Consider the following 19,795-nt stretch of genomic DNA (forward strand, 5'->3'; position numbering starts at 1 on the left):
ATCGCTGCGATATGTTTATGGTGAGAGGTGTCATATTTCAAACCACACAACACACACACGCACACAGAAAAAAAAATAAAAAAAATTCATTCATAGCAACGTACAACATAAACAAATATATAAATGAAAATAGGGCTAAATAAAACTGCATTTAAATGAAATGGGCATAAATAATAAATAGCAAATACTATAACGGGCCTATACAAAGGCTTGTAATATTGGACGTACATAAAGTACACACGAATAAATAAATAAAGGCCTAATATTAAACATGCATACAAATAGACATAAAAAAAAACCTAAAATGAAAATAGAAACACTGGATATAGGACTTAAGTCATATTCATATAGTTTTGCAATGACATAATGACAGCTTTTATTTAGTTTTGTTTTGTTTTGTTTATCTGTGACTTTCAACAGTATTTTTAGGAAAATCCTGTGAGATGGATCTTAAAAAAAAGATAAAAAACAAAACAAAGAATATTACAATATATGTAACGGCGCAACAACAACAACGATAATAATAATAATAGTAATAATAATAATAATAATAATAATGACAAATGTTTCTTTAATAATCAGCTCCTTTCCCCTCTATTATTACATGATTTACTAAATTTCCCTGCTATCATATTAGCTTTTTAATTGACAATGTTTGCTGTGGTGTGAGTGTGCCACAGAAGTGTAACATATTTATACAATGTGTCATGATCGCCACCCATGCAAAGAAGCAGCAGTGGCATCGGAAATAGACTGTACCAAGTAGGAAAAGGGGGGAGGTGGAGGAACCTCGACAGCATTCACGTGATTAAAAATGTCTATTATTTGACCGCGACGGCTTTATTTAGATATTTCACATGAGAATAGATATTTAAGACGTTTACGCGCTGGGACTTTTGTCGTATTATTGCTTGATGTGGCTTCCCGGATTCCGCGCTCCTCTGGATGACACCCCTGCGGTGAAAGTCTCCCGGTGCCTGAGCGTTGGTAGTGTCTGTCATCCAGCCTGGCCGCCCGGTTTCTTTGGAGAGGAGAAGTTGGCAGAGGGATGTTCCTGCGATGATGGCGCTGCAGCTTAAAAGCGGAGATGCAGCGTACTACCAGAGTGCAGATTACTGCAGAAACTACACTTCGCCGCCTGTCAGCTACGGTGACAGCAGCCATTATCTCGCCCGACTGCCAGGTAAGGAGAGGCTTGCCATTCAGGATCTTCTCCCCCCCCTGTGACTGCCAGCAGCTGTATATATGCGCTAAATGTGCGGAGATGGAGAAAATCTAGCAAAGGGGACGTTTGCAGATGAGGAACCCGGTTGCCCTGGTGCTGCTGTCATCCTCATAATGTCACATTGGGTGGTGCACCAGATACCGTTTCGTTCAGCATTTAAAGCATGGAGGCTGCTCTGCAAAATCTGAGGCTGTCGAGTTACTCTAATGGGCTCTTGCACTGCAGGAGAGCTGTGTGTTAGGCTCCAGGGAGCCTCCAGGTTTGACTGTAATGTGAAACAGCGTATAACCTCAGTGCAACGTTCACTTTCATCTCTCGAATTGCCAGATTTCCTCTCTACTGTCGCCGGTGCACTGCTTAATCCGTACAGCTGATGGTGACATGTGGAAGCAGTGATACAGTGTCTCTTCGCTGCACCTGCAAAGCTATAGGCTGCTAGCTTGCATGATGGTTTTGGGGGACTTGGAGGCCAGTATGTGCCATGAAGCTGCACTGATGCATGCAATTAAATAAGTCACATGTCTCCTGCACTCATATTCCTCTGCTAGAGTGGATGTCACTGTAATTATTGCAATGTAAACTACCAGTCAAATTAATTTTAGAAGCGCACAGCCTTAGTTGGATTAATCTTCTCCGATGTTTAACGAGTTATAAGGTAAGAAATCAAATCAATAATTGTATTTATAAATTCCCACATGCTTGTTTCCCGCAGTAGCAAGACATCTAGCCCTTCATAAGACAGATGTCAAGTTATTTTCTATATTAGATACAAATCAATAAACTGTAGTAATAACAGCCTAATGTATGGTCAAGGTGAATTGATCTGGGTCATTAAAGAGATTAATTATTCATTAAAGAGATAAGAACAGGTGAAAATGAAAGTGAGGATGCTACTGACGTATGAAAGTGTCTTACAGTAGAACAGTATGTGGATTGCAGTAAAAGTACAGTTGGACATTTTTGGTCTTTGCACTGCGCAGTGCTTGACCGGTTCCCAGTCAAGCAGATGGAATAAGTGCAGGAGGCATGTGCTTCTCATCGCTCCATAATTGATGTGACACAACCGAGTACTGCATGAAAAAACTCCAGAGAAAACGAATGCTTGGCCTATATAGAGACTCTCAGTGGAGGCCATGAGATTATCGGGCTTTACGACAGGAGATTTTTGTGTGTCTTGGCTCCAAACCTGCAAAATCTTGACTAAAGCCAAAAAAAAAAAAAAAAAAAAAAATCCACATGCGATTGAATCATTAATTCTGTTTCAACTTCATTGTTTCCAACTTTGGCAGAGAGGATGACTTTAACAGCTGCTTCTGTCAGATAAGTGTTACACAAGCCTGATTATGACTTGCTCGGTTGATTGCGTCCTCTCCAAAACCTCAAATGCAAAGCGACAAGCGTATGTTTTCAAATTTCGCTGCAAGATGCAGTGGCTAATGATCTCTAGGTTCTGCAGCTCTGTAGACTGCACTGCGTGGGAGAGGATACAGGTCTCTGAGGGAGGGAGGAGACTAACCTTGACCTATCTTGCTCAAATTAAAACTATGGAAAGCCAAAGGGGTCTGTGTTTCTGGTGCAACTTCACCTACAACAAAGGTGCATGAAGGAGAAGGAAAAGAAATTGTAAAAAGGTTTTAACTCTGGCAGTACTTGCAGTACATGGGACGCCTTTATTAGACCAATGCGTCATGGCTTGTGGCCTTCATCGGGGTCATCAAGAAACACACTGCAAACAATCTATTTAAATAATGCATTATGTGGGAAAAAAAAGATATAATAAAAGACCAGATATGCAATTAGGTTTTCTGATTAAGTGCAACAAATCAGCCTTTGTTCGGAGTAAACGTCAAGCACCAGTCTTCTCTTTATTACTTTTGCGTGCAGCGGTATAATTCAAAGTGTGTTTTACTCCTGTTTGGATCCAACAGGGACATATTTATTAATGATTTTGGCTGCCATATCTGCAATCTGCTAAATAGTTTTTTTGGCCTCTTTCAGGTTTTCGCCTGCGTTTAGTGCCATCGCAGCAAGACTGCTTCCCCTGCTAGGAAAACAAAAAAATAGAAAAAAGAAGCAAATATGTTCACAAATGTGTGTCATAATTAAGACCAGTTTCCCTCAGCTTGAGTTTAGTGTGTGTACAGGCTGCCTCTGCCCCAAATCATCATGTCTCTCGGGAAAATAGGCTGTTTGATGGTTTGATGGTTTTAGCTCTTCCGTTCAAAGACAGATTGGCCGTAAGGGCTTCAGCACCAGTGACCATGTTACGAGACTTGAACGACGGAGGCTCAGAAGCGAGGGGCTTCAAGTTAGAGATGCAGGGAAGGCTCTACCAGTTTTGAGGGTCTGAATTGCAGATAAAAGTAAGACGTTGAGTACATAAATTCTCATAGAAGAAGTGTGATGCGGGCAAATGTAAAGAAATGTAGAAGAAAAGGTGCAATCATCTCACCACACCAAAAACGGTTGGCTTCTGTTTCAGACGCAGTAACGGCTTCGTGATGTTGCTGTTACGTTTCAGATAAACACACGAAACAGTATCGCCAAGAGGAACGAAGAATAGATAGGGGACAAACCAGAGAATAGTGTGCAGGAAGCTGATGCAACAATTTCCAGCTTATCTCGTATTGCAACTGACGTAACTGTGTGGCAAATGGTCATAATTAAAGGCAATGCATGCAGTTAAAAGACGTAATCTATTGTGTGGCGGCACAATGTGTTCTGTGAAGTGTTTAATGGATCATGCACAAAAAAAGGGGTCAGCTCCCTTGCGGTGGGGGTGTTGAACCGCTCTGACGGGGTCGAAGGGTTCGTGGAAGGCTGATGATGCGCAGTGTGCGGCCGGTAATAATTGCAGAACCCCGATTCGACATCTCGCTCGTCTCGTTCAAGGAAATAAATAAATAAATCAGTTAAATAAATCAGTGAAAACTTGCGAACATTTGACGCTCAAGCCTTCTTTGGTATCAAACCCGGCCGCGCTTTGGCGTGTCGTGTGATGCACTGTCGCTGGGGCTCCTTTCATTTTTTTCTGTTTACTGAAGCCGGAGAGCTGTTTCTCTTTAACTGTCCACCTCATCGATTCACACCGGCCAATATCAGCCCACCTCTTCTACTGTTTACTACAAATAAATCACTGTTAATGCTCCCTGAGGATGCCTGAAAATATCTTCTAAGCGGCAGCTCCAAAACCAACTATGGGAAACCTTTCATGATCAAGATATATTAAGAGAGCGTTTGCGCATGCCAATAAGCGGCGATTTTATCTTCATTCATGAGCAAATGCCGCATGATCTCGGCCGATTAACGCAGAGGCGCCACACCAGGTCTGCTGAATCTCCCTTCCACAGTTTCTTGCTGTTGACAGGACTGTCGTAAGGTCAGGGCTTTGTCCAGCATACCTTTCTCCTGAGGTCAGTCAGGCCAGGTGACAGACAGGCGGCAAGATAGATTGGACGGATGGGCTGACAGCGAGCAGCAGTCGGAAACACAAACAGCCTGGGGTGTTATTTTGGGTCCATGATTCACTGCCTTCGGGCGTCCCATTGGATTCCAGATGAAAGCTTCCAGCGCAGTGAGTTTTGACACAGCTGTTGGCCTATTACTGACCTGACAATATATACCATTATACTCTCTCTCTCTCTCACGCACAAACACACAAAATTAGGCTTCATTGCAGCACAAATGAACAAATTAGCTCAGTTTAATTTGTACAGTACACACAGCCATGTCTGTACAGTATACTCACACACTGTATGAGCTGTCAACCTTCAGCAGGATTTTATTGTCACCGTCTTTGTTTGTGTGTACACACACGGATGTATACTATAAGTAAAGTCCCGTTTGCGTGACTGCAGGCGCTGCTGGCTCGGCCTAATCTTTGTGATGTCTGCTGGACTGTGAAGCCTCTCTGTCTGAGAATGTGTTTTCTCTTTAAACCTCTCCCGCCTCCAGGCTCAAAGAAATGAGTTCCTTCTCTTCGTCGCCGTACGATTGTCACTGGCTTCGTTTGTCAATGGATGATATTTACCTAAATCAGCGTCTGCATCCCATTCATTAACTCTGTAATCCCATTATTAAACCACATATACCTCTGCAAAATTTAGATTTTAATTAGTTTAGACATTTATACGAGTTGTTTTTGTTCAATTGTGAAACACAGACTCGAGCCTAATCTGACAGAATAGGTCATATCCCATCGTTACCACGTTTGGTATTTAACTAATATGGTTAGGTCCTCCTCAAAACAATGGATTTTTTTTCAATGTGCTGAAAACTGGCAGAATTTATCTCCATTTTATTATTATCTATAACCCGATCCAGAACCTCAGTGTTTTGAGTTAAATGATAACATCACAACATGTTCAAACTGGTCTGTAAGGTCTACCATGTTTACCAGCTCAGTTTTCAGCCCTAGCAGTCTAACATTTTATGATTTTGACCAAAAAAAACAAACAAAAAAAAAATTTATATCCTGATGATGGCACCATGAAAAGCCAATGGAGTCTTCAGTTTATTTAAATTAATCCCGTTAGAAACATAAGTGTCTGAACTTTAGTATTTTTTTTTTCATTTCATATAGAAGCACAACCTTGAAGTCAGGAGGATAAATAATAATAATGAACTATGAGCGTCTCGTACATTTCATGACAATCCGTTCAGTAGTTGTTGAATAATTTCAGTAGGACCTAAATGGTCCGTGAGCGTGGCTAAAGAAATTTAAATGTGCTCCAACGCTGATTCAATTTCTTGTAATATAATAAAACTAAACCTCATAATGGAAATAAAGGGAACACAATGTAAAGTATTTGGAATCAGAACTGACTTCCTCATCAAATTTTGTCTTGTATTTTGTCTCTGGTGTCCACAGGTCCAGAAACCATGCTGAAGCCTCCTTTGAGTCTCTTCAGCCACCCCCAGCAACCTTTCCACCACATCGACTCTCTGCACCAGTTGAGACCTCCTCCGATGGCGCCCGCGCAACCCCTCGGCCCGCCGCCCATTGCCCCCGCTCAGGCAATTGGACCCCCAAGTCTGGGCCCCCCTCCCATGACTGCAGCTCACTCATTAAGGCCGCTGCCCATTACCCCACCACATGCCTTAGGCCCTCCTCCGATGCCCCCAGCTCAACCGATGGGGCCTCCGCCGATGCCGCACACCTTGGGACCCCCACCCGTAGATCACACACAAGCAATAGTGCCTCCACCCATGGACCTCACACAAACACTGGGGCCTCCACACCTTAACCCCGCCCAGGCACTCATCCCCCCGCCTGTAGTGTCGCCCGCGGCCTGCCGATTCCCCCTCCCTCCCAGCCCCTTGTCCTCGCCTCCTGCTCCGGGCTCCGATCCTTCGAAGCTGCCCCCAAGGCCCCCGGGACTGGCCCTCATGCCGGCCCCCGTGTCCAACCTCATCTGCGGCCCTCTCCCAGGTCAAGCAGCCCCAGCCAGCGAGCAGCCCCAGGATGAGGGCTCTTCTCTGGGGATGGAGGAGCAGGAGGACTCTCTGGGGCTGGAGGAGCTGTGTAAACCACTGTACTGTAAACTCTGCAACGTTACCCTCAACTCTGCTCAGCAGGCACAGGCTCACTACCAGGTCAGTTTACTTACACACCTAAACATACATATATATGATATATAAATATATATATGTAAAAATAATAATAATGTGTCTCCTTCTCATAAAGGGAAAGAACCACAGTAAAAAGTTAAGAAATTTCTACGCCGGCAGCCAACAGCCACCCGCCATCAGGATCCCAGAGGTCCTGGAGACGTCCGGCCAGACAGCCCTCAGCTCAGGATCCAGCGACAGTGACGCAGGCAGGCAGGTCAGGCTCAAAACCCAGTAACTTGGCACGAACCCGCCTGAATGGTGCAGTTTTAGTTGAGTAGGTGGGCGTTCTGCTGCTGGAAGTGGCCACTCTGCTGATTTAAATTGTTCCCTGTGAGGAGGTGGAAGGGAACAGCGGAGTCGCTCGCTTCATCCTCTCGCCAGCGCATAGTGTGTATTTCAAAAAGAAAATACCTTCTCCAAAGTGTTGTATTATGAACCTGAAACCACTCCTTTCTGTACATACAGTAACTAACATTAACATGTTAATTTCTCTAATGGTTAACTGATGATGTTCACAAGTTGAAGTGGTGTTTTCCTGTTGAAAATCATACATAGTTGCCAGAAGAAATAAGAATTCTCCTTGTCCTCCCACTGGACCTAAACATTTCTTTCTTCTCTTCTGCAATGTTTGCTCCCTGACTCCTCTGACTCCCAAACACTGTCCGTCTTTGTCCTGTGTGGTGCAGTCGCTGTATAAGGGGGCGCCGCGGGTCATCCTGGCCACAGAGAACGACTATTGTAAACTGTGTGACGCCTCCTTCAGTTCACCAGCAGTTGCACAGGCCCACTACCAGGGCAAGAACCACGCCAAGAAACTACGCCTGGCCGAGGCCCAGCAGAGCTCCAGCAACATGTAGGTTTGGCTGTGTTAGCAGCCTCCTCCTGATTTCTGTGCAGCGTTAGTATTTGCAGATGTTATCACGGCAAGAAATCATTTTTAAATGAGGTAAAGCGGTCTATGAAAGTGTTCACATCAAACAGATATTGGCTTTAAAAAGGTTAAACATTAACACGATGTTAAACATTAAGTTGTCCCATTGTGTTCAGCGATCATAAAAGACATTTATTTACTTATCCGGACTTGTAAATATATAAAATCAAATTCCGTACTAGATGCGTAGGAACCCTGAGTGTTATTCTCTTCACTGGTTGGTGGTTTTAATATTGTGGCTGATCGGTGTATGCACAGAGAGGTTGATTATTGTAGTAATGAGGGCAGGAAAAAGACAGGAAGTAGAGCAAATCAACAGCCTCTGTGGAAGAAAATATCAAAATTGAAACAGGAAATAACAAATATTATTTCAATTAATTATGCTTCAATAGTCCAAAAAAGATTTTTTAAAAAAAGGATATATCACGACCTGGTTGACTGAGAACCTACACAGACATATGCTCAATCAAGTCATTATCTAGCCAACTAACTAATAATATAACGCAAAATAATCAAACGTAATGTGTTACATTCACCATTCTCCATTCATCCATTCCAGAGAAAGCATCAGTGAGGTGGCCCCGAGAAGAAACCGGAAAGACGGCAATGAGTACCGACTGGTGAAAAACCGCCGCAGCCCACAGATACCTGCCTCCATGCCAGGTAAACTATTACCATAGCAGATAAGATAAGACGAGTCAAGATTATTATTATGATCTGTATTTAAGAGAGGGAACCTGACCAGGAATGGCAGCTCGTATAGTCAGATTTGAACAGTTTCAACACATGATTTCATTAGACACAGACATAAAATATAGAAATTAAAACGTTTACACTCAAATAAAACATTTGCACTCATGAAGCTTTTATATAATGGGATTTATCACGGACTTAAATGCATTCAGCGATGCAGGATTTTGGAGTTTGAGCTTTGACTGCAAAATTTTCCACGTGGTTGAAGCAGAAAAACTAAAAGCTTTCTTCCCCATTTCTGTTCTGCCACAGTAAAATGTGAAAAGTCCTGAGAACAGAGACTGTAGGACCTGTTATTCATAAGATAATACGATAAGATAATCCTTTATTTATCCCACTGTGGGGAAATTGACAGTGTTGCAGCGGTATGTAGTTTCAAGGACAGTGCACACATTAGACGGAAAAGTTAACATTAAAAAAATACAAACAAAAATGGCATATTAAATACAATAGAAATCATACTTATGTGGTCTCCTGAGAGGAGGCTCAGTTGTAGAGCCATGCATCGATACTTTTGCATTACTTTTAAGTTACTTTCACCAAAATAACTGGAAATATGGATTTTGTGTTCTCAATACATCTTATTGCATTCAGTGTAGCTCATTTCCACACCCAGTAGAAGGTGATGTAGAATGACACAGTGACTGAGCTAGGCTAAAGGCTAACATCAGTAGAATATAATGGTTGCAGTTATGGCTCATGGTGCAGTACATACTGTGATAGAGATACTGTATATTTAGGTGTGTTCATATTGAAATCAATACTGCCAGAAGCTATTGCTGTATGTTGTAACCGAACACCTAAAGAAAGCTGGCACCACGTTAGGTGTTTCGTTAAATTACTTGTGTTATTTTGCGAGGTACAGAGGTCTTTTGGTTTCTTTGTATCCTTTTCTCTGACGAACTGAAAATAATGAATGTCAAGTCCAACTCTGCCGCTGCTGTCATCTTCTCCCCAATCAGCTGTTCTCTAGCACCAACAGGAAGTTAACTTTTACTCTGATTTTCCTCTGCTAATCTCAAATTTGCATAAAAACACACAACTTAATCAAATCTAATTAATTTTGGGTTTAAAATCCTTTGCAACACCCGTTACCGTCATTTGCACCAAATGAAATATTACAATTATTTTTTTGTAATGTCTTACATTACCGCGTCACAGCAAAAAGTAATGCATTACTTTTATAATTCGCTACTCCTGACGCTGGTCCTCAGTTGTGCTCTCTGCACTCAGATCCATCAAGCGTGAGTCTGACAATAGAGACTATTTGTTTATTCAACAACATTTCAGCTGCTGATCGTCAGCTGTCAAACACCGTGCTGTTTTTTGGGGGACAGAAAGACAACAAGCTGAAATTCAGTCCCATGTCAGGATGAAATGTTCTAAAGCGAGTACAAATGGTGCAGTTGTGACCCAAGTAAATGTCATCTGACTATAAACAAACAGCTGTAGGTTTGAGAAGCAGTCAGCTGTCAAGTATTTCTTTTTTCTCCTGATGGCGCTGAGTGTTTCTTCAAAGGACGCTCCAGTACTTAGTTGCCTTTTGCATTTGGCCTTCAACAGCTTTTTATTTTTTATTTATGTAGCGTGATATATTCCTTAATTCATTAGATTCCCTCTCTGTATTCTGCGTATGTCCAGTCAATGGGAAGTCAGATTTGCTGTCCAGAATGAAATTCTCAGCTCTGATCGCTGACTGAGCGCTAGTGAGGGCCCTTGGGGCAGAGAAAAAAAAAAAAAAAGTCAACAGCAGCTCTTTCATTCGCTGATGTCAGAATAGGTTAAAAAGAAATGCTGAACACCGATAAACACGTCTGAAACCAGAGAATCGCACGTGGAAATTTTATATTGAAAATATTTTCATCTAAAAAAAAAAACTAGCAGAACAAAAAATGACAGTTTAGTGGCGTATTCTTATTTAACACTCCACTAGTTTCATCAGCTTCGGGGGCATCATTCGTTCACTGCAGTAACGTCTGGCGCGGTGCAGAAATAATGATGGAAATCTCTGTCATGTGATTTCATTTTCAAGTGCCCACTCATCAGCCTCCTCTGGTGTTTTGGAAAAGCGGAGCTGCACAACTGTTTCGCTGAGAGTGAGACATGGCTGCAAACATTTTTTTCTACAGTGTTCAAAAAGCACTATTAGACTGAAAGCTTCTTTATTTAACCATGTTTTCAGTGTGTTTGCTTTGTGTAACAGATCGGGTAATGTCAGACTTTCTGCTGACGTCAGACTTATCTTTCTTGAGGCGCCTGACTTCTTCTCCTTCCACAGACTAAAACATTCAGCACTCGAGATAAAACCGGATAAATCACACAGCGGAGCACATTAACTCTCTCTTTCTCTTTCCCTCACTCTGCTGATTCAATCAGTTTTCTTGATGGACAAACCCTAAAATAGCTCGCTCTCTGTCCCGCGGTTGTGTTCTCTCTGTTGTTTTATCTTCTCTCTCTCTCTCTCTTTTTTTATTCTGTTGCATTAACACACTCACAAACAAGCCTTTTCCAGTGGTCCGCTATGGTCAACAACTTGTGTCATTATCACACACAGCAATAATAGATCAGACTATAATTAAAAGGCTCATTGGCTCATTTGCAAAATCAGTTTTGAAAGGTGGTTTGTGATCCGCAGCCTAAGATTTGCGCAATTAGTGGATTAATCCACTTTGGTGATCGATCAACTTGTGTAAGTAATTTATTTAGCAGGAAGATCAAGAGTCCACACCTCCTTTTATATCTGTGAAAGGTTAAAATGTTGTTGTTTAGCGTGCTAAAGTGGTCAGTCTTTACTATGACTGCATTCTTAATTAGCAGAATAACATAAGAATTTGAATGTTTGTACTTAGTTTCCATCCGCTGTAGAGATCAGTCACTCAGTTTAGTAAATATATGCCATAAATTTCTTAAAAGAAAGTCTGGGGCTCACGGAAGTCAGTAAATTAAAAGTCTGATTGTCAAATATTTGATTGCCAGTGCTGCACTTTGTCTGTTTGTCAATGCTTGAATGTTGCTTATTGTATGTTTCTTGTATTTGGATGTTTGAATGTTGTTTCTTTTTGTGTCCATCGATGTTTCTATTAGTTGTGGTTTCACATGTGAGTTTTTACCAAAACAGATTGACAGAAACAAAAACAACATAAATTAATAATAAAGTGAACGTATATATACAGTATACCCCTTCATGACCTAAACCACTGTGACGTCACAGTCTTAACTGGAGGCAAAATAGACTTTGGCGATTAGAAGAAACAATTGGAGTGAGACAATCACCAACAACAGCACACTTCTTATCAGATAAGATTAATATCAGAATCAGAATTACTTATTTATTACTAATTAATTGTGTAATGCATCATCAGTTTCAGCCTGGATAACATTATGGGTTTGTTGATTGAAATTACGTTAAGCTAATAATTATTTGGGGGAATCTTGTACACATTAATGCTAATGCTAACCACTAGCTAATGCAACATTAGCTAACGTGTTTCAGGGGTGTCCAAGCAGAAGTTGCATTTACTACGTTACCCTCCACAGTGGTTCCACTTACTTCTTGTAATATCTTTGTTGAAAGGCTTCACTTGATAAAGACAGACCAGACTTCGTCTCCTCTGTGTCCTCCTTTGGTCAAATCGTCCATCCAGTGAGTGAGAGTGTAGGAGTCAGTGGATGTAGTCCCATCAGTCAGAGTCAACTTTTTAAAATAACAGCCACAGTCACAGACAGTGAATGTATTAGTATATTGTCTATAATATGTGTTTTCACATCTTGCCAGAACAGTCCACTGAAATATGCTAATAAATATGTGTTTACAGGTTATAGTGTTTGTGATGTTTTGCCTCCAGCTAAGCCCCGCCCCTCATAATACGTCACAATGTTTACAAACTGTGAAGGAGTTTATAAGTAAATGTACATTTTTTAAGTGTAGTCTTAAGTCTTTCAGTTCTATGTTGCACTGTCCTTCCAGATGTCATGGCAGATTGAAACAGAGATGATTCAGCCTCCCTCTGTCTCACCCATCGTCTTACCCATCTTTCTCCACCACCAGGGCCGTACTACAACCCCAGGCCGAGGCAGCACATCCCCAGGGACTTGGCCATGTGTGTGACTCCCAGCGGACAGTTCTACTGCTCCATGTGCAACTGCGGAGCCGAGCAGGAGACGGACTTCAGGCAGCACCTGGAGAGCAAGCAGCACAAGGCCAAAGTGTCAGAGTTAAGATACCGCCACGAGATGGAGAACCTCGGCTATAGCTAAGAGACACGAGAGGGGGAGGGGTGGGAAGAGCAAAGACAGGGACTAGAGGACAGAGTAGATAGACCGCAGAACGGGAGAGCCAGCTGCCTCGTATATGAGGGGCACGTTTAGTGAAGCGATTATCCAAAAAGGCCTAAAAAACAATTAATTAAATCCTCATATATATATATATATATATATATATATATATATATATATATATAAAATGGTTGTAGTGTAGATCAGTGTACAAGTGGAGGGTTGATCGTTTGATCTCGTCCCAAGTCCGTCCTGATGGGGAAGCCCACCCGCTCAATCCCATCTGCTCTACCATAGGATGCTTTAATTGGATTTAATTTATATTGTTCAAGAAGTTAAGTGTCTTTTTTTAACGTGCAGCTAAGAAAGAAAAAAAAATTCTAGGCACTGAAACATACTTTTTGACCCAATACTTGTTCAGGTCGTCCGTCCTTGGTCGGGCCGAAGGATGTGTTGAGAGTCAGCGAATGTAAATGAAATGCAAAGAAATATCTTGGCTTATTTAGGCTACAAGGAGAGGACAACAGGAGCAAGAGCAGGCAACCGTGCAGAGGATTCAAGCAAGAGAAATGTGCAATGTTTCAGGACTTCTTAGGAGAACAGTCACTGAGGACTAAGTTTTAGTTCAAGACAAATCTTTCTTCTGTGTTAATCACCCCTACAGGTATTCCTTTTTATTTATTTATTATTTATAGCTGGCCTGTAACAGGGACTCCAGGGCCACATAGTGCCCACACAAGAGCCAATTCAGCATCTTTGTAACAGAAAATAAAATCCAAAGCGCTACTTGCTAATTAAAGAACACAAAGCACAATGAACATCATGCAGTAGATACAGTGTTATATGAACCTTGATTTTCAGCTGACCTCTTACTGGTCCTTTGGTGTGTATCAGGCTAAAGGCTAAGCCCTTGCTAGCCTTGTTTGTGCCTTTTGGAAGGGACTCGGCTAAAGAGTAAGCTTTGGCTAGCCATTTATTGTGGAAACCAATCTGCAGTATCGATTGGGCTTTTCTATATTCTGTGTCATCTCTCTTCTTGTACTGAATCCACAAAAACTGTAAATATACCTAAATTAATGCGATAAATGTAAATATAGTACAGTATAAATGGATCCTATTGATTCTTTAGTTAATGTTAGCCTATAGCATATATTGTAAATCCTCATAATGTATTTAATAATTATCAGGAATCTTGTACACAGTGTGTGCACTGACTGAATGTCTACTTATCGGCACTGTACGTTTGAGTGTGGATTTCACTTTCGACCCCCCTCCCATATACCACTTTGGGTGTTTTCGTCAATTTGTAAAGTAACTCTGGTACCATTGGTGTGTCGTTAAACGCTGCTAGTCTCATCATTTCGACCGTGCTAGGGGAAACGCGTGTCAGGAGAGGCCGCTGGTTGCAGATGAATCTCCTATCGATGCCTCTTGAGTGGAAGAAATGTCCAACCCGACGGGAAGCGGGCACACAAAAGCATTTAACTCCAAACTTCAAATTAGCTTACAAATACCGTAGCTGAGCTCCTGGGTGTTTCTGGTTGGAGGACATATCGTTTCATTCTTCCAATCGATCTCGATTACCCAAAGGGGACGTAAGCAGGTTTTACTTTTTTTTTGTTTGTTGTTTCTTTTTTGTTTCCCTCACATGATCCAGGCCCGGCTGTTTTTCTATCTTTAGCCTTTTCAAAAAAAGACGGGCAACTGGAATCAAATTAGATTTTCTCTAATATCACGTTCAGTGCAGCCGAGCTGAACGCAGCGCAGTCACGATGAGCTCAGTCCCATGTTAAATTACGAAAAACTGTGTGCTGTGCCTTTACTGCGCTCACAACACTCAAAGCAGACTGACGGTTCTTTAATAATCCTCTGTTTAAAAAACTATTTTATGTTACGGCAAAAATACATTTCCAGGAGGATCTGCAAATTGCCAGCGTGTTCTTTCTGCACAACGTACAAAAAACGGCCTGGATTTGTCGCTTAAACGAGCTTTTCCAGCCTTTTCCGCAGAACAACAGTGCCCGCACACTCCCACGTAATTGAATCAGTCAAAGGTCTGATCAGTTCACATAATTAGATGTGTTGCAAAGTGAACCGAAAGCAACCTCCCAGCTTTCCCATTGGTTGGTTTAGTTGGCTGTGGGGAGAGGCAGCTGTTCACTTCTTATATTTGTCTCTGGAGCACAAACACACACACCTGACCAGACATGCACTCAGGAGGGACACTCAGGAGAAAAGCACTGTGAGGACGACGTAATGTGGTGATTGGGGGGCGGGGGGTGGGGGTTTAAACACGAGAGAAAGCCAGAGCCAGAAGGGGAGAGAGACAAGTGGAGGATGGAAAATAAAATGCCAGGCTGTTTATTAGCCCGCCGCGCTGCACAGTTTAATCAAAAGGGAAACAAAAAGAGGGGCTGATGTAAGCAGAGCTGTTACTAGAAGCTGTGTATGAGATGCCGCAGCTAGTCGAGGAGTCTGTTAATAGCGCTCCCCCCTCCTCCTCCTAGAAATAACACACTTTGTCTTACATAAAAGCACTGGTAGCATAACCTTTTATTATGTTCCTGGATTTCCAGTAGAGCTTTTAAAGATTTTCAGCAGGCGCGGGGAATAATAAATTGCAAAGGAATGAAGGAAAATCAAAACTCCTGTGAACTAAAGAGCCTTATTTGGACCCTCTACAGTAGCAGTCCCCTGCTTTTTTATTTATTTATTTATTTATTGTTTTGACAACTTAAAATGCGGCATTATCTACGTAAGACCACTCATCAAGGGTTACGGCCATAACGTTTGACCAAAGATTGATATTATTCCTTCAGATTAACAAACAAAGCTGGAGCATCGAGTATTTGAATGCAGATGTTTACCCATATGCGGATTATATTAAAAAAACTCTCTATATTTGTGCCAGTAATAAAGCCTCAGCTGTATTAGCGGCCATATCAGGGGGCACCCCCATAATCTTCAGATCTGTGTGAAACCTGAGGATAATGTGGTTTCTGGGAAAATGATGCAGGCTCCACGGTGACTTCATTTTTACAGGACATAGGCAATACACAATTCAAGGAGGTGGTCAGAAGAATTTAATTTAATAATTTAATATTCTACATATATACCTCCAGAAAAACTAGGCTAAAAGGCGTTGTTTTGCATAATGCATGGACTGATTGCGGCTTATATAGAACACAATGGGTGAGGGTAGCATATGCCTCCATATGTATTGACCTTAAACCTAGATATTTTCCGATTATAATAACAGCAAATGGTTCTGGGTTAGCTCTTAAAAGATCTGCCAATGTTAGGGGTCGCACGTCAGCGAAGCTTTACATAAGATTAAACAAAGTATCTCAGATCATGAATAATTCGAACCAAAGCCTCAATTATCTTCCCATAAAATAAAGGAAACAGTTCGAAAGCCTCAATCCATCCAAAGGATTTGTTCTTGTGATTCGAATTATTGAAAATAACAGTAAATACAACAGTTTGTAGTGTAATGGGCTGAAACATGACAAACCACCGGTAAAGAGCTCCTCCTACACAGCTCTGTTTTTTTTTTTAGATGGATACTGTAGCATTTAAAGATCCAAAAAAAAGAAAGAAAAAAAAAGAAGAAGTTTAATAGCCTGCACTTTTATTTCCAGCATGGTCACTATAATAGATTAATAGATGCATTAATGCACATAGAGAGACTGTTTAGTTGTCGTTTGAAAGATTTTGAAACCCTGCGGTACCATTTCCTTTTGTTTTGTTCCATCTGTGTTAACTTGTTAAAGACTATAGAGATTGGTAACTATAATATATTTATATAATTATTGGTTTCACCGTTATTAACCAATGCTGTTCTTAACGTTTTTCTTTTGTTGTTGTTTTTTTTCCAGCACCATAAGTTATAGAAGTTGAACTTTGTTGTAAATGGCCGACAAACGTCCCACGTTGTATCTGGTTTATTCCCTGCATGAGTAACGTCATACTTACTAACCGTTGACATGTTTCTACTGATGACAGAGGAAATACGAGGGTGAACGTTTTTTATGCGACCGGTCTACGAAACGGTCCTGGAAAGACTCACAATTTTGCACTGAATATATATTAAAATTAAAAAAAAAAGAAAAAAGAAAAGGCACTGGGTGTTTATAAAGAAAAGTATGCGACCATATGTTGTTTAATTCAAGTGAAGCTGTTGTTGTCAATAATTCCTATCCTGATGTTTACAAGGTGAGAAGCTGAAGCTGACGTGTTTCATATTTGTAATTCTATGTGTTAATCTGTGTGCTGCGCTGTTGGCCAGAGTAGATCGGGATGGATGGGCATCACGGTGAGGTTACAGGAAAGAAAAGTAAAACTTTGGGAATGAAATTATCCGAATGCAATGCAAAAAAAACACAGAGATGATGGAGCTGCAAGAGAGTTCTGCCATAAAAAGAGATGATTTTAAACACTACAGAGAGAGCATGAAAAAAAAAAAATATATATATATATATACACAGTTTTTTATCTTCAGGTCTGGTGCCTGGAGAAAACAGAATCCAATAATTGGGTTTTTATTTTTCTGTGCAGCTGTTATGAGGAATAGCACTGGTATTAGATAACTGAGCTCAGGTAACAACTCGGGACCATCTGTCCGCTGTTAGAATTAGGCCCAAATGAGGCCACAACTCCTCGGTCACAGTCATGTGGCCACAAATGAGACCAGAAGGACTCGGTAATAACAGCCTCTGATGAAAACTCTAACCGTCACCCAGCGAAATTGATTTTCTCCAGACACTGTACCACCTCCACCACAGCTGGGGGAGAAAGTGTTACTGGCTTTACAGCAGGATTTCCAAAGTAGCATATGTTGCAAAAATTAGGTGGAATTTTGGGAAATATTTATTCTGAGAGTTGGATGAGAAGATTGATAACACTGTGTCTGTGCATAATTTAGCTTAGTATAAGACTACAGGCGAGGATTAGCCCGAAAGTCCAAAAGTAAAAAAAAAAAATAAATCACAGTTTGCAATATTCACTTTCACTCTTTTGCTTTTGAGAGCCTCTATACAAATATATCTTGTGGAATGAATGCCTCATAGAAAATCTACCTGATAATTATAGTAAATATGTCCTTGATGATAAGTTACTCTTTATATAATATTTATAATAATTATTTTCATGCAAAGTAAACCAATGAAACTATGATCTTTCATGTACAAATTTGAAGTTGCTTCCAAACTGTAGAGAGACCAAAAACATTTTATTGTACCAGTATTTTGCTATGAAGTTCGATATTTTAACATGGAGGTCTATGGGGATTGACTCATTTTTGGTGCCAGTCTCCAGTGGCCGCTCCAGGAACTGCAGCTTTGTCACTTTCCTTACGGCTTCGATTTCCTTTCCCCGAGATTGGTCGTTAGCTCTTTCATCCACATTCATTAACTTCCGCTCCAACATGAGCTTTACATGTTAGCTTAGCATTTTAGTGGTGTAATTACAGAATGATACAGCCGTACCTGCTATAAATGCTATAAAGCTTAACACTCTCAAGATGCAAGGAGTTGCAGGTGGGAAACTTTGTCTTGCCAACAACTTTTTTATCCTACGCATTTTTTGCAGCTCGTAACTCTTGGTACAAGCAAAGGTACTTTAGCATAGAAATGCATTCTGGTATTGCTGTGATAAAGTTTGCAGCACAAATTTGTGATCCCGGAAGTCTTTTGCACTGCAGAAGTCATGACTTGGACATGATCATTGGACAGACATGGCCAGCACAGACTGTGTTGAAGTTGTCATAAAAGAGAATTAAAACCACATGCTGAATCCTAAGACATTTTTGAATTTCATTCATTATGCTAAGATAAGTTAATCCTGCTTCCAGATCCTTTCTGGGCACACATACAAAGAAAAAATTAAAAGTTGTATCAATCTTGTCATCACCTCACTCTCGGTCAGGAAACAAGTAAACCCATTTCTCAAAATGTCTCTTTCCAGATGTATGGGTCACTGATTATCACAGCCTCACATCTAAGCCCATGTATCCTGGTCTACAGAAGGAGACAGCGTTGCACAATGACAGAATTCAGGACCCCCTCCCCACCACCACCACCTCTGTTTCCTGCCAGGGGCCCTAAACCTCCTAGCAGCGCCCCTGCAGGACAGTATACGCCACCCCTGTACTCTCTGTGAAAACCTCAGCACACTTTCAGTGCCTCTGAACAATGTTGCCAATATACCGTTGACTGACTGAATGGGTGCCTGGACAACAGATAACGCTGATTTCTGAGGCTACGTGTGCGTGCGTTTGTGTGTGTGTGTGTGTGTTTTCTGACAGACGAATAAACGTACAGATGATAACACCTGAGTTGATGGTTATTGCAGTGAATGTTTGTCTCGTGTGTTGTCCTCCACGGCTCAGCTCGGACCGCTCCGGGGGAAATAAACGTTCTGTTAGCTGACTCCTTAGCTTTTTTTCCCCCCCACCCCTGCACCGATAACCAGGCTCATTATTCTTCATCCTACTTCTGCCAAGAACGCTGTTTTTGTGCTCCTGGTAGATTGTTTATCTGTCTCACAAACAAAGGATGTCTCACAAATAAATTTATGAACAGGTTGTTTGAAATGCGGCGTGCTTGCCTCAAGTATAAGTCGTAATTTCTTTAGTGAGGATTCACAGACCTCCCCCACCACATGATGTTTATTTTCAACTGGCGAATTATTTTATTTTATTTAAATTGGATCAATAGTGTAGAATTAAATGGATTTTCTTCTCAAACAAGCAAGTGAGACCAGACAAAAATAAAAAGATTACAGCTTCTATCTCCAAAATTTGTTCCTCTGTTTATCAGGGGGGTGCTTTTTGAATTTATGACAAGCACATGGAGAACAGTTTGTGTTTTGACTTTGCACCCTGATATATTAATAGTTCTTCTGCACAAATCACGCTCTCAGACCTCGCATTTATAACACAGACCTATTGTCGGTCGGACTCACAGTCACAGTTCTCTATACATGCAAAGTCAGTTTTA

The 19,795-nt window shown here is 41.3% G+C and overlaps 1 protein-coding gene across 1 annotated transcript; it reads left to right on the forward strand.

Annotated features, from left to right (window-relative positions):
• The first annotated feature begins 982 nt into the window (after positions 1-982).
• On the forward strand, positions 983-19,124 carry zmat3 (zinc finger, matrin-type 3). The gene is made up of 6 exons (XM_047587625.1): positions 983-1,183; positions 6,096-6,820; positions 6,912-7,052; positions 7,525-7,691; positions 8,329-8,432; positions 12,571-19,124. Exons 1-6 carry the CDS (start codon positions 1,060-1,062, stop codon positions 12,777-12,779), a joined length of 1,470 nt encoding a protein of 489 aa, XP_047443581.1. The 5' UTR covers positions 983-1,059; the 3' UTR covers positions 12,780-19,124.
• Positions 19,125-19,795: the final 671 nt, after the last annotated feature.

The sequence above is a fragment of the Mugil cephalus genome, chromosome 6 (assembly GCF_022458985.1).
Source record: "Mugil cephalus isolate CIBA_MC_2020 chromosome 6, CIBA_Mcephalus_1.1, whole genome shotgun sequence".
Lineage (NCBI taxonomy): Eukaryota > Metazoa > Chordata > Actinopteri > Mugiliformes > Mugilidae > Mugil > Mugil cephalus.

Excerpts from the sequence above, each read along its gene's own strand:
- zmat3 (XM_047587625.1), top strand. The coding sequence starts at position 1,060 with ATGATGGCGCTGCAGCTTAAAAGCGGAGATGCAGCGTACTACCAGAGT. Across the intron at positions 1,184-6,095 it reads TTATCTCGCCCGACTGCCAG|GTCCAGAAACCATGCTGAAG; the intron begins GTAAGGAGAGGC and ends TGGTGTCCACAG. Across the intron at positions 7,053-7,524 it reads ACAGTGACGCAGGCAGGCAG|TCGCTGTATAAGGGGGCGCC; the intron begins GTCAGGCTCAAA and ends TGTGTGGTGCAG.